Raw genomic sequence first — 16,177 nt, 5'->3', positions numbered from 1 at the left:
AGACCTAGGATGAAGGTATTGCTAACCACCAGGACCAAGTTGTCGTTCTAAGCTATGATCCTTTAATCATGATCTGAAGTTCCACAGCAGTTGTTAAAATGCCAGCTGTTACCTGTGAACTCCCAGTCAATTTAGCTCAAAATCCTGGAACCACTGGCCTTGTTGTTGCTGGGGAACCTGGACAAAAATTCACTGACCACACTTTAAACCTAAGAGGCTGTTTCACAGGCCTAGAACCTGCGAAACGTGTCCTGTAATCCTTTAATCATGGCCTGCAGGCCCACAGCAGTGCATAAAGTGGCAGCTATCGCCTGCTAGCTGCTGTTCATGAAATGTGGCTTCCTGTCAGTTTAGCTCAAAGTTCTGCAACCTCTTACTTTTTGATGCTGAGGAACCCATCACAGTTTATACAGTGCTCAGTATTAGCCTACCTGCTAGCTGCTAATACCTGTGACCTATTAGGCTGCGTTCACACTGCAGGTAAAAGTGGCCCAAAGCTGATTTTCTCACCAAATCCGATTTTTTTGTTTGGCTGTTCACATTATCTTTTAAATGTGATCTGTATGCGACATCAGTCTGAACAGATCAGCTCCTAAACTGACCTGCATGCGCAAAAGAACAGTGCTTCATGTGGCTCGTCCAAGGAAATCGATCATCATGGCCAGCGAAGGCCAGTCGCTCCCGGAGCTTTCAGCTCGTCTTCGCCAGCATCACAGGAGCGAAGTTCCAGTGGTCAACAGCTGGACTCATCACCCAGAATGTGTTTGAGTTCGCTGTAAAAAGGGCGCGTTATTCGGCCACGGCCGCTTCTTTGGTTCGTGTCCTCGGATTCTTTAAACTGTTCTCTGGCGCTGCAGCCTCGGTCTCCTCCGGCCGCTTCGTTTGAAACCTCTTTGAACACGGAGCGGTTTGATGAGTCTCTTCTAATGTTTTGGTTCAGAAACATCAGCCTAAATGTTTCTGAGTCTCAGCAGCGCGAAATTATGACGAATGTCGAGTTGAACTGACGTAAAAGTCGCATGAATTCCGATCTGGCTGTTCAGAGTCGCATTGCCGCAGATCGGAATCTGTGCCACACACGGAGAAAAAGATCGGATTTGGGCCACTTTCACCTGCTGTGTAAACGTAGCCTTAGTTTATCGTAAAGTCCCGAGGTGCAGTGGCTTGTTGTTGCTCGTTAGACCCATGAAAACAATTCACTAATCGCACATTAAAACCTTAAAAGCAGCCTTTGTTAAACAGCCTCTCATGAACTGCTTGCCAGTTTAGCTCCTGAAACACTGCCGTTGCTGGATAAACCCATGCAAAAGGCTCTACTGATTGCACAGTTGCAAACCACTAGGATGTTCCAGCAATTGCCAACCCCTCATGGTGTTCTCCTGATGTTCTCAGCTCCTTGTCACCTCAGCCTGACCTAATGCGAGTGTGATCAAAGGTCATGCGATTACAACAGGGCTTTAAGCTTTTCGAACCCTGATACGCAGTGACCCGAGAGTACCCTGTGGTTTTACTTTGTACCAGAGCCGCCCAGAAGAGGATAGTATCTCGTTCATGCTCTTAGAGATTTTCCCTGCCATTCTAATTAGTGGCCTGGACCCAGATTTCTGTAAAGCTGCTTTGTAGGGCAGCACAATGTAGACAAGGTACTATATTGCAGTTATATTGCCACATATTGCAATATGCCTCGCAATACGGTAAGACACACTGCTGAACCGCTGATGTGACCTGATTAAAAGTTGGCTGTTCGTTATTTTCACCCAAAAAATTACTTCGTTTGTTGGATCGCTTGTCTCGAATCATCCAAACACAGGGAGAAAATCGTCTGTGAGGACGTCAACAACACAACAGCGACAAAATATGATCTGTGAGGGCCAATTTACGTACCGCACACTTCTAAAATATCAATATTACACGTTTCATGAACTGTCTGTCTCTGATGGTTTGTTGTTTCTAGGTAGAACCATGCAAAAAATTCACTGATGGCAAAATAAAACTAAGGAAGAAACCACTGCTAACGACCAAATAGTCGTTCTAAGCTCCTTTAATTATGAGCTGAAGTTCCAGAGATTAAAAATTGACCTGCGTTATTTTCACCAAAATTACTTACGTTAGTTCGATCGCTTGCCTCGAATCATCCAAACATCCAGATAAAATCGTCTGTGAGAACTTTAACAGCACAATAATGACAAAATATGATCAGTGAGGTCTAATTTATGTTTTGCACACTTCTAAAATATTAATATTGTAAGATTTTATACAATTACAAATAAATTGAACTGGAGTGAACCAAACCGGTCCAGATTGAATTGATGTGATATAGTGAATCGAATTGGGTGCAGCATGGTGGTGCTGTTGGTTCACAGCAAGAAGTGCCTGGGTTCGATTCCCTGGCCGGGTAACCAGGTAACCACAGGCCGAAGACATGCAGCATGAATTGGAGGTGCTAAATTGACGCATTGAAGCTAAGTTGTTGAATTAAATTGGATTGAACCAAACCAGATCCAAAGGATTAAACGGCTAGCACTGAGTTGTAATTCAGTGTGTATGTGATGGACTGGTGATCCGTCCAGTGTGTTTCCTGCTTGATATAGACTCCAGTGACCCAGGAGGATAAGTGGCTTAGATAATGTGTGTGTGAATCAAATTTAATTGAATTTGAATGAACTGAACCACTTTGAATTGCAATTAATTGAACTGATTCAACCCGAACTGAACTGATCATGGGTAAAATGCTCCTGTAAGCAGCCGGTAGTGCTGTAGCAGTGCTCACCAGCCCTGCTCCTCCAGATCCACCTTCCTGCTCACCTTCCTTCCTCCAACCCCAATCTGCCACACCTGCTCCAGCTAATAACCCTCCTCAGAAGCCCCTGGTTGGCTGGATCAGTTGCATTAGTGTTTGGTGAGGAGGGGCTGCAGGTTGTTGCTAAACTCTGCAGGAAAGTAGGTCTCCAGGAGGAGACAGCTGTGCTATAGGACCTATAAAGACCACCCAGACCCCAAGTTCCCTCTCTCTTCACCCTGCTGCAGGTCCAGGGACACCTTGCTAAGGGTCAGAGGAATCTGGCAGGAGACGGAATGTCCCAGGTAACCAAAGTGCTGCTGGACCTCACCCAGAGACGCAACTTCTACGCCGGCGACCTGCTGTCCTCTGTGGAGATCTTACGGAACGTCACGGACACCTTTAAAAGGGCCAGCTATGAGCCGTCCTCCGACGACGTGCAGGTGAGCTGCTGTTGAGTTGCTCTGTTTCCGATGGTAATGTCATGTATTTGAATGTTAACCCTCTTCTTTTCACTCTGGCTGGTTTTGATGTAACCTGATCTTGCAGAACTGTGTAAAACCTGTAACTATTAGCAATTTTTAGTCACCACAAAGAGTCATGTTGACATGTTTCTCTGTACTTAGTGCAAACAAAAGAAACCTCTTGACTCAAAACAGACTTGCTCATAATAGAAGCCAATGGGCAGATGTTGACGCAAGCACTCCTTTAGCTTCTGTTATGAGTATGTTGCTGTGTATTGATTGTATGCTGCAGATGCAGCCGAGATTAGGTTGTAAACACCCAGGAGCATTCCATTAAAGGATTAAACGGCTAGCACTGAAGTGTAATTCCGCTGATTTTTCACAATTTCTCCAAAATTAAATGGTTAAAATTGTTTTGCTGTGAAATTCTCTGTTGTAGAGGCGCTAGAAGAGATTGTTCTCAGTGGAACCAGACGTCTGAGGAGTTTATTATCTCCAAAAGCTGCCCAGATAGCCCGAGATGATTGTTTTGAGATGAGACTTTGGCCATAAATGGATTTTTTAAAAATACATCCATGGCTGAGAGGGTGCTGCGAGGCAAAATGGTGCCCTGAGAAAAATAAAAAATCCGTTTACCACTAAAAAGCTGTAGGTTCTCTGGTGGTTTTGGGTAGAAAATAAATATAAATAGTGTTTTTATTTTGTGACTCCTGGTTCCTGTCGCCACCGCCGTAAAGAAGAGTCTCCACACTGGGCCGTCTCACACCAAACCACTCTGAGCAGCATCTCAACCACTGAATTAGATATCAAATTTTGAAAAATTGGTGGGATTCCCCTTTAAAGGTGCAGTGAGAAAATAAATAACTTGCTTATAACGACTTGCGCCAGAGCTGATAGTGATCAGCCCCCCCTTTTCTCTCCTTCATGGAGAGCTTATGGGATTTCAGCAGCATGCCCCCGCTGATAAGAGAGCCCCTCTCGCTTTCTCTGTGTGTCCGCGCGACGAGATCATCTCAATCCGCCAAACGCGCTCCTCTGTCGCAGGGCTCCCAAGGCCTCTGCCACGATAAATAGATTTTCATGGATTGTGCTGGGGAGATCGCGTGCGTTTAGCATGCGAGCGTGTGCAGGACGTGTGCGTTGGGAGCTGGGATGTGACTCATTTGCCAGCCCCCCTCCACTCCGCTCCCTTCCCGTGTGTGCAAACGCTCGCATTAGCGCAGTGTTTAAGTGGACGCATTACCACCAGAGGGAGCATTAGCATTCGAGTAGAAAAACAAAAGGCGCCGGTGCCAAGACACAGTCTCTCCCTCCACCCTCCGACGGAGCGCAGGCAGAAACAGACAAAGGAAAAGGAGTCCCTCTTTCCAAACATTCCACGTCAGCTGCGCCGCCGGGCTCGCGGAGTCAGAGTCAGCAGCGCTAAGCACGTTTTAAAGCACACGCCGCATCCTGGTGCTTCTGGATTCAGAGCGCATGTCTGTATTTTGGGCGAGATCAACCAGTTCCTGAATTGGAAGCAGCGGGGGGCTCTCCCAGGTGCATTTTGCCTCTGACGCCGCCTGACAGATTCTATCATCTCCCTGCAAATCACTGGTGTGGCTGCGCTCCATAATTGCCCAAGATGGTATTTGTTTAGACTGCAGGAGGGGTCCTTCATTACGGAGTGCTCTGTGTGTGTGTGTGTGTGTGTGTGTGTGTGTGCGTGTGTGTGTGTGTGTGTGTGTGTGTGTGTGTCCATAGAGCACCTGCAGGAGGGAACATTGAGCTAATGTCAGTGAGAACAGGCCGAGACGGGTTGCGCCCAATGTGCCCTAAGATCAGTCCGCCTGTGTCAGGGTGGCCCGATATGACAACATTAAATGCAATGTTTGCAAAAGTAAACTATCTTAGAAGGAGAAATGAAGCGACTGTTAAAAATTGATTAACAAAATAAGATGATGTCATAATAAGATGATGTCATAACGGCCTGACACCCACTCAGCAGCTAAAACAATTATTAAAAATAAATTAACAAAGTAAGATGATGTCATAATGGGCTGACATCAGCTGCTAAAACAAATTGCTACAAATATGTTGAAAAAATAAGACGATGTCATATTGGGCGACCACACAGTCAGCCGCTAGAAGGAGATATCAAACAATTATTAAAAATAACTTAACAAAAATAGATGATGTCATAATGGGCTGACACCCAATGAGCAGCTAAAACGATTATTGAAGATAAATTAACAAGATTAGATGATGTCATAATGGGCTGCCACCCAATCAGGAGCTAAAACGATTATTAAAAATAAATTAACAAGATTAGATGATGTCATAATGGGCTGCCACCCAATCAGCAACATATTTAGATGATGTCAAAGCTATTATTAACATTAAATTAACAAAATCAGATGATGTCATAACAGGTTGACACCCAGTCAGCTGCTGAAAGGAGGAGCAATCAAATAATTATAAAAAAAAAATAAATAAAATTAGATGATGTCATAATGGCCCGTCACCCAATAGCCCATGCAGTAATACGCTGATGGTGGTTGTTGTTGTTGTTGTTTACAGTCTCTCTCTGATTGTATTTGTGATCGTTTTTATGATTCGGTGTTGTAGATGTACTGATGACCCTTAGAAAAGCATACTGTGAGGTATTTAATCCCAAGAATGATGGTGAATCATCGAGCTGCCCACCCCCACCTATACGTCCCCTTTACTCTGTAAGAGGAAGACTGTCTGCATGTTATTAATGACAACACAGATCGTATCTGATCTCTTCCTTAATGTTTAAATAGCGCCGACCAGGGACGGACGTTTATATCTAACTGCACTAAAAATTTCATCGATTTTTCCCTCAGCTTCTTCCACCGGTCCAGAGCTAATGACCGAAGACTTACCGTCTTTTTTTCTCCTCTCCACTTCACAGAACTTCTTCCAGATCATCAGTAATCTGCTGGAGGAGGAGAACCGAGAGAAATGGGAGGACGCCCAGCAGGTGAGCGCAGTGCTAAACCCCTTCAGCTTTAAAGGAAGAGTCCAGCGTTTTCACCCTGCATCTGCAGCGCACAGTCGAAAGTTTTTCTGACGTGTTGACTCAAATACACTTATGGTGGAAGCCAGTGAGCAGATGCTGAATGACCTGCCCACTGAACTCTATTATAAATTCGTTTTTAGTCTGTTCTTCGGTATTTTTCTGTGACCGAATGCTCAGACAGAAGGACGAGCAACCCAGACACAGATTTGACCCCTGAATAACTGCTGTCGATCGCATCATTAACAACACAGACATGCCCTGAGCTCATCCACACACTTTTTACAGGGGTAACGGTGGCACTCTGGCTGACTAACTTTCATTTTTAATATTAATTTGATGACCTGTTTATGTTTCAGCGCTGTGTGTAGCGACAGTTGCTTGAAAACAGGCATAACAGTCGATTACCAGCCTCGATCGAGCAGTTTAGGGTTTCCTAACTTGAGGAAAGACAGGATTCCATTCCTACAATAATATAAATGATTTAAATACACTTATAGTGGAGGCCAGGGGGCAGATGCTGAATGACCTGCCCACTGACTTCCATTATACGTTTGTTTTTAGTCTGTTCTTTGGTGTTTTTCTGCGACCAAATGCTCTGATAGATGGATAAGGAGCGCCAACACAGATTTGACCCCTGAATAACTGCTGTCGATTGCATCGATAGGCTGCGTTAACAACACAGGCATGCCCTGAGCTCATCCACACACTTCTTTACCTGGGTAACTGTAGCTGTCTGGCTAACTAACTTCCATTTTTAACATTATTTTGATTACATGTTTATGTTTCAGCTGTGTGTGTATTGACGATTGCTTGAAAACACACGTTACAGTCGATTATCAACCCCAGTTGAGCAGTTTTAGACTTTCTAACTTGAGAAAATATTCTGTAGAATGAGGTATAATTCCTAAAATAAGATGAGATCTGCTTCTGTAGTACGAGTTCGGGCTCATCTCTGTCTGCTGCATGTCTAGCTCACAGTCGATTACCCCCGAGAATTTCGCTGGAGTATTCCTTTAACACAGATGCGCCTTGACCCTTGAAGGAACCGCTGCAGCGACCGCATCGATCGCCTGCCTTAACAACACATGCGATTTCCATCACGCGTGCCGTGAGCTTATCCACACGCTTTACAATTCCGTACACCACGCCCGAATCGCTTCATTATAGTCGGATCACAAAAGGGCATGCAGTCTGGTGTTCCTCTGCGCACACAAATGACTTGCAAGCGAAAAAGCAGCTCCAGGCAAATCGATTGCCATCACCAGCATAGCAAGTGTAGGTAATGGCTGGGGTCAAAGAGGGAGCCTGTCTGGAGCGGCAGTGCTACGTCACATTCCACTCTCAGGACGCTGACCGCTCAGCCGTGCTGATTTGCTGGGATTAAGAGGGCGGCTGCAGTGTCCACCAGATCCACATGGTGGCAGCAGCAGTGGCAGCACATGTCCAGTCGAGACGCTCTCTGCCTTTGATGACGCCATGTCTCTCTCCCTCTCCCTCTCTCTCTCTCTCTCTCTCTCTCTGTCTTTCCCAATGACACACAATCTTAAAGCAGCCGCAGGGATTTGAATACTGCCAAGCTCTGTGCACATCAGAGCAGGCGAAACAAAATCTCTGAGTGTGTTATCACGGTATTTAAGTGAAATGTTTTTTTTTTCCCCCCTCTTTATGTCTGAACTGCTAATGCCTCTTAGACATTACTTACTGCGGACAGCAGTCATGTTAGATGCCAGTCAGACATAAGCAGCTTTACGCAAAAACGATCTCGCCAGTACATCGGAAAGCCACGGCATTACAGTGAGCGGCTCTGCGGCCTTCAGCCGGGAAGGTTTCGTTCAAATTAACCTGCGCTTAATGACAAAAGAAGGTGGGGCTTTTATGCAGAAGACGGAGTCACCGCCTGGTTGGTGTTACCGGGTCAGAGCGCGTGTCGGACGGTCAGCTCACTGCAGACTTGACGTTCGAACTCTGTCCTCAAAAACTCACTTTCCAATCAATTCCTGGCTCTGACCCCGTCACCGGTCGAACCTCCGGGCCCACGCTAATCGCTAAAGGACATCTCGGGCCGTCGTCACCTCTGCCAGCAAATTGCTGCCTTTAAAAGATCAACCTGGCAATATGTGGAAGCTGTGAAGTCCTATATATTTTCCTCCATGCAATTTACTTCGCGTCCTTTTTTCAAATTGGTAGGGGACTCGCTCGAGGGTTAGCATCCCTTTTCTCTTCCGAGTAATTGAGTCAGTGTCAGCTTCGTTGGCGCAGACAGCCTCAGATTCTTCACTCACGCGCGAGGCAGGCTTTTCTCCAGCGGAGGGGTTTTGTTGTCTCAAGAAAATATCGCTCGTCTGCTTCTCTAATTCAAAGCGTAGCAATAAACAAAGCAAGTTCATTAGTTCACTGGTTTGTTCCAGTCATTAAGTGTTGGCTCCTCGTTGCGTATTTGTATCCGACAGTGGATAAGAATAGAACAGCTGCTACGTCGCTCAGTAGTGTTTGCCAGGGACCGAGTTGTAGCGTGGATAAAAGAACAATAAAGATATGGAACGTGTTGCAAAGCTTCTTTTAATAATATAAAAGCACTTCCTCAAAGTTCCTCAAAGAATCTGCAGACACACCTCCAAAGTTCAGTCTTAGAAGCTGGTTGATGATTTTCTGAAGTAATCAAACACATTCAGTGGTGTTGAGGTCTGGACTCTGGTTCTGGTTCTTCAGCTTCTTTGTTTGATGTGTCCGTCTCCTTTTCTCAGTAGCCATATTTACGCTTGATAATCCGTTAATAATCCGACTAATAGCTCAATCAGAATAGAATACGTCAGTGTAAACAACTCAGTCAGAATAGTCTAGTCTGATTAAGGCCATTCAGAATACAGTTTCTATCCGACTGATCGAGGTGGGTAATCCTGTAAATAATCAGTTAAATAGAAGAATAATATCCGTGTAAATGCCTGTATCTGATTACATTCCCTATCGGAAAGTTTAAGTCCGTTCTGATCATGTTTGTCGCGTCATAGTGAAAGTTTATACCGTTCAACATGGCGGAGCAGAAACTGGTCTGCAGAGGAGACGAAGTTTATGCTCTGATCTTTAAAAGACGGCAGTGGGACGGACGTCCAGCTTATGTGTCTCAGAACACGACGTCTTCCTCTCGGCCTTCTTTAATAAGGACATGTGAAGGACGTTTTCCTGAGTCTGACATCATTTTAAAGCAGTTAAAAACACAAGCACTGCTCACTGCTGCTCATCTCACTCTGACTGGACTCACGTGATGCTGGTTGTCATGGTAACGTCTACACTAAGTGGTGCTCTACGCATGTAATTTTGGATCTGATTACTTGTAGTGAGCATAGATGATTATGTATGGCTGTGTAGCTTTAAGAGTTTGAACAGTATTTGAAAAGTGATTATCAAATAAATATAAATAACTGTAAATAGTAATATTTTGCTTATAGTTGCTCCCAAACAATGTAAGCAAAACTACTGGACAAAACATCTAGAATTACTTGGTTTCCTGAAGGTATTTCTGTCCACAGTGTTTATTGAATAAAATATCAATTATTAATATGATGAGTGATTCCAAACTCTTGAATAGTGCAGTTTTTGCTTTGTTCAGCTGCTCAGTTAGACTCAGAGCTCTAGTCGTACTCTCTCCACCTCTTTAATGGCTGTCGGTCTCAGCCATTTCCCTCACTGCACCCTCCTGTCTGCACACATCGCTAGCCCTGTTGCCATGGAGAGGGAGATGAGGCGATACTGCTCGAGAGGGTCCATGGACCGGCGCCGGCCTGGCTGCAGGGGGACGGGCCAGCACACCGCTCTCTGCCCCGGTGTGTTAGAGGGCTCTGGCCGGAGCCGGGGACTCGCCAGAGGAATTATTAGATATTTGACCGTGCTGTGGTCCAGATCCTCGCTGTGGGTGTTAATTACCGAATGTCACTCAGTGTCTTTTTTTCCTAACCAGTGCCGTGGAGTTCACTGAGCTTGTATTTGGTGAGAGGGTTCATGTATGATGAGTGAATACGGTGTTTTGTTGTTTTTATCGCCATAAACATTTATAGCATTTAGCAGACGCTCTTATCCAGAGAAAGTATCCTCTCTAGCACAAACAGGTCAGAGGCCAGACTGCCCCTGAGCTCAGACACTGTCAGGAAACAAACGCCAGAGCTGATACCTAGAAAGAAAGAGAATTACACATAGCAATACAATTAAAAGGGAACTCCACCAATTTTTGACAAAACCTATACAATCAAACGGCTAAGATGTAAACAGACTCGTTCAGAGCGGTTTGGTGTGAAACGCTCCGTTCTAGATAAACTTACTGAGTCAGAACTGTTCACAGTGGTGGTGATAGGAACCAGACGTCCACCTCTAAAAGCTCCCTCACAGAAAGTTCCTACATGAAATGGTTATGAATTCACTGCCTGATGACTGAGACACTGTTTTATGATAGTTTTGTGGCTTAAAATATATTTGAATCAATTTTTTTTAAAGAAATCTGAACCATTTCACACCAGACCACTGATTCACTCTGTTTACATCTCAGTGACTGAATTATTCAGAAATTTTGGTGGAGTTCCTCTTTAAGTGCATTACAAAGAGATGAGTCCTCAGCATTTGAAGACCGTTAGGGACTTCGCTGTTCAGACAGCCAGTATTAGTTTGTTTCGCCACCAGGACAAAGTAGACAATGCTAATCAGCTAGCTAATTTGCTCAGATTTTCTGCATAATCAAACGGTGTTCCACCAGTGTTCCCAGTCTATCCTACATACTATAAATTAATCCACCAGCGTTCCCAATCTATCCTACATACCACAAACCAATCCACCAGCGTTCCCAGTCTATCCTACATACCACAAACCAACTCACCAGTGTTTCCAGTCTATCCTACATATCACAAACCAACTCACCAGCGTTCCCAGTCTATCCTACATACCACAAACCAACTCACCAGCGTTCCCAGTCTATCCTACATACCACAAACCAACCCACCAGTGTTCCCAGTCTATCCTACATATCACAAACCAACTCACCAGCGTTCCCAGTCTATCCTACATACCACAAACCAACTCACCAGCGTTCCCAGTCTATCCTACATACCACAAACTAATCCACCAGCGTTCCCAGTCTATCCTACATACTATAAATTAATCCACCAGCGTTCCCAGTCTATCCTACATACCACAAACCAATCCACCAGCGTTCCCAGTCTATTCTACATATCACAAACCAATCTACCAGCGTTCCCAGTCTATCCTACATACCACAAACCAACTCACCAGCGTTCCCAGTCTATCCTACATACCACAAATCAATCCACCAGCGTTCCCAGTCTATCCTACATACCACTAACCAACTCACCAGCGTTCCCAGTCTATCCTACATACCACAAATCAATCCACCAGCGTTCCCAGTCTATCCTACATACCACAAATCAATCCACCAGCATTCCCAGTCTATCCTACATATCACAAACCAGTCCACCAGCGTTCCCAGTCTATCCTATATATCACAAACCAATCCACCAGCATTCCCAGTCTATCCTACATATCACAAACCAATCTACCAGCGTTCTCAGTATATTCTACATATCACAAACCAACTCACCAGCATTCCCAGTCTATCCTACATACCACAAACCAACCAGCATTCCCAGTCTATCCTACATACCACAAACCAACCAGTGTTCCCAGTCTATCCTACATACCACAAACCAACCAGCATTCCTAGTCTATCCTACATACCACAAACCAACCAGTGTTCCCAGTCTATCCTACATACCACAAATCCAACCAGTGCTCCCAGTCTATCCTACATACCACAAACCAACCAGTGTTCCCAGTCTCACCTACATACCACAAACCAACCAGCATTCACAGTCTATCCTACATACCACAAACCAATCCACCAGCATTCCCAGTCTATCCTACATACCACAAACCAATCCACCAGCGTTCCCAGTCTATCCCACATACAAATTGATCCACCACTGTTCCCAGTCTATCCTACGTAGCAAAACCAATCCACCACCGTTGCCAGTCCATCCAACATACCACAAATCAATCCATCAGCGTTCCCAGTTTATCCTGCACACCACAAATCAATCCACCAGCGTTCCCAGTCTATCCCACATACCACAATCCAACCACTATGCCATGAATTGATCCACCAGCATTCCCGGTCTATCCTACATACTACAAACCAATCCACCAGCATTCCCAGTCTATCCCACATACCACAAATCTAACCACCATGCCATGAATCGAACCACCAGCATTCCCAGTCTATCCTACGTACCACAAATCAATTCACCAGCGTTCCCAGACGTCAGATGAGAAAACCTGTCTCATCTGTTTCCGTAAAAGCCATTGACTCCCCCCGATGAGGTGTGGGGTTCTTGCAGGCTCGTCCCATTTCGTAGAGGAAAATGACAAAACAAGAGGTGGGGTGAGAATAAACAGGAGTGGGCCCAGATGTGGTGTTCTCTCCACAACCCCTCCACATGTTTTCAACAGCTTTTCTTATACCTCATAAATGCATGGACCTCTGTGTCAGTACAATGACATCAACTGACCCCAAAAATGTCCAGTGATATCATAGTTCTTAATGAGATTTAGCCCCTTATTGAATAAAATAACCATGATATCTGTATATTTGAATAACCCCGCCCCAACTGACAGCCCTTTAGCTAGCTCACCATCAGCGTCTGGCATCTCCTGCCAGACCTCAGACTAGAATTCGTGCTTGATCAGAGTGGATAGAGCCGTCCCTCCCTGCCAGTTTGAGCTCTATCTCCAAGGATCTTGGAGGCATTTCAGAGCGATGGCAGACGCAGATAGTGGGACCCAATCACCTGAAGCTCAATGATTGGATTAGCCAGACCAGCCTGGTATTGACTGAGGAGAGGACAGGTGCAGTGACAGGCCTTTGGCTACAGCCGAGAGGGATTTGTGCGTGGGGTGTGTGTGTCGGGGGGGGAGGCGGCGGTTGACCCAGGCCTGAATGCCTCTGCTGCATTTGCTCTGACACTGATGGCCAGTCCCAAAGGATGGCCACGGTGCCCTGCGCAATCACTCTTCAATATGGGCCTGTCTGCTTGAAGGCTCCAAGAGACACAGAGAGAGTCGCAGCGCACAGAGATTGGCTGCGGGGCACTCCGGCCTAGAAAAAAAGATTTTCACAACTCCAGAGACTTGTTTGGTGTGCAAAGAAGAACAGGGAACGTGTGAAAGTATGAAAGCTTGTGTGCACGACTGAGAACTGAGTTGGACTGGGGAAACCTATCAACACTGTGCAGACAAGATTTGCAGGCTTTTACAGCAGTCAGTTCTGACGGCACAGTCTGATTTGTTGAGAAGTGTTCCATCACAAATAACGGTACGTTTTTGTTCCCCTGCATTAATTATATACTTACAATAACTGTAACGGTTGCCAAGTAGTGATTTGGTATCAGCTACTGCGTTTCTTGTTTAGCACGTACAAAAACAGAACAATGATACAATAATTAACTTCTATAAATTAATATTTGACTTACAGGCTGTTTGGCTAGATTCTGAAGAGTGGCCTACATCAATCTCTGAGCCTGTCGTTGCCTCTAAACAGCAGCTTTGACAACTAAACACACTGGAATTTGTTAAAAAATGAACAGGAAACAATTCAGCAAACAAGATGGGCTGTGAAATGCTTTACAGCATTTAATCTGGCAAATACTGAAAAAGGTGAGCTCAACCTGATATTCAGACAGTGTTATGGCTCTATCCATAATGCAAACGAAGGCTACTTTTTTGGCAGAAGGAATTTCCAGTATTAAAGCACCTTCGATAAAATGTTGGGAGCTTCTTAGCTTTACTTCTTCTTTATTTCACAGAACTGTTGTATAAAAGCAACAGCATGCTCTAGGTCAGGGGTGTCACATAAAAGGGCCATATTAGAAAATCTCAACAAATCTGTGGGCCAGAGGAAAAAATGTTTTTATTTCATTTTTAATTAATGTTGTGCTGTAACCTGAACTGGACACTGTTTATTCAAAATATGCAAAAACTTCAACAGTAAAATACAGACACTTGTAGTTGAAATATTACACGAATACTTGAAATATTCGAAGTGTAAACGTCTCCATGTGCTCAGTCTAAACTTACCTATCTGCTTAAACTAGACACCTGGCATCCTTTCTTTACTGCAGGTTCATTAAGACTTGGGCTCAGTTTCTGAGCTGCTGAGCTGACGGTCAGTGTTTATGTTGGTTGACCTGCAGCTGAAATGCAGTTAGTGTGTTTGGTGGTGCGACTGGTGTAGAATTGAGGTGTAACTGCTGTCCCATAGATCGTTGTTGGGGTAGGAGAGTCACAGCACACATTACGTTGCAGTGCATGCTGGGGACTGTAGTGTAGCACACTGTGAAACGGGCTAATATTAACAGATAATTTAAATACCTCTGCAGACTGGATAGGATTGTGTCCCAGGCCTTGTGTTTGACACACATGCTGTAGGTTGTGTGTTATCGCGAAGAACATCACAACTGTGATGATCTACAATATCCTCCTTCGACTCAAAGTAAATGTGGCTGAAGGCCCAGCACAGGACTTGGGGTGTAGTAGCTGAACGCTATTCCTTTTTTGTTGTTGTTGTTGTTTTTCTTTTTCTCCAGTTTTCTCCTCAATTTATTGTATCCAGTTCCACTCATTAGTTAGGACTCCCCCAGCCACACCACCAGCTCTACGAAGGCAAAAGCCAGCACAGTCTTCCTTCAAGACCTGTGAAGCGCCACTGCATCTTTTCGGACCTTTATTCAGTTATTCAGTACATCACAGCTGTAATTATTGTAATATAGTTTTATTGCTCAAAGCTAACACAATGAACTCCAAAACGTATTTGCACATAACACTTTTCACCCTGTTCCCCAGCAATCTGAAGTGGCACATTGACATATGAAAGTATTAACTAATAATTTTACTAATGTTTTCCATACACTCATGACTAAATGCACATTAGTGAGAAGGTGCAGCATTAAATGTGACGATGCAGCTGCAAAATGTGTATAAAATTACCGTTCAGTTTACTAAGGCTTACTAAGGTTATGATGCCACAACGTATCTCGCCACCTAAATCTGTGCTACTCTTATGAGCCTCAGGGTTTAAGATGTACAGCGAAGTAGCGAAGCCATCAACAAGCTCGGGACAAAAGAGAAAATGCAGTGAGGAAGAGATAACAGTGTTAATAAAACAACCTCTTTCCCACCAAAACCTTCTTCTCACATAAGTACGTCCAACCTGACAAGTGAAATAATGTTATTCAGTCGGTAAACGTTCAAGGCCTGTGCCTCCGTCTAGCCTGTATGTCTGCACCATGCTTTTGAGGCGGCACCTCTAATTTATGCCTGTTTTCCAGAGGCAGAGAAATGTTCACGCACCATCATTAGTCGACCAAACTTGAGTAAATCAAATGGAATACATTATCAACCGCATTTCCAACGATCCTCCCACATTTTGTGCAGTCCTCACTCAAACGCATTCGTGTGATGGACAGAAACGCATTTTGCATTTAGCATTTTTCCATGTATAAGTAGTTATTTCAATGTTTGATGAGGCTTTTCGCTTTGAATGGGATCTGTAAGCTTTAGCTCTTTATGCTTTTAGTTCCATTAGGCTGCTGGGAGATGACAGTGTTTGTATGTACCTTTACAAGCATACTGGTGACCATTTTGTCTACTCCTTTTGAAATTGCTTCAAAAATGATGAAGAATTTTATAGGGTAAATTGTCCATCTTTGCCACCAAACTCTATAGTTGACGTGCCAGGCTTGAAAGCTTGTCAGAGGTTGGAACTAAGGGCTACAAAACTATTCATTTTTGCCAGTCGACTGGTCATCATTGAGATATTTTAAAACAGGGTTTCTCAACCTGTGGTCTGCAGACCAC

At 44.5% G+C, this 16,177-nt stretch overlaps 1 protein-coding gene across 1 annotated transcript in view; it reads left to right on the top strand.

Annotated features, from left to right (window-relative positions):
- Positions 1-16,177, top strand: part of adgrb3 (adhesion G protein-coupled receptor B3) — a 994,217-nt gene that overhangs the window by 190,423 nt on the left and 787,617 nt on the right. The window contains exons 10-11 of the mRNA XM_036583352.1: positions 3,028-3,222; positions 6,161-6,229. Coding sequence (XP_036439245.1) covers positions 3,028-3,222; positions 6,161-6,229 — 264 coding nt within the window. The remainder of the gene's footprint in view (positions 1-3,027; positions 3,223-6,160; positions 6,230-16,177) is intronic.

The sequence above is a fragment of the Colossoma macropomum genome, unplaced genomic scaffold, assembly GCF_904425465.1.
Source record: "Colossoma macropomum unplaced genomic scaffold, Colossoma_macropomum, whole genome shotgun sequence".
Taxonomy (NCBI): Eukaryota; Metazoa; Chordata; class Actinopteri; order Characiformes; family Serrasalmidae; genus Colossoma; species Colossoma macropomum.
This window is presented reverse-complemented; position numbering and strand designations above follow the sequence as displayed.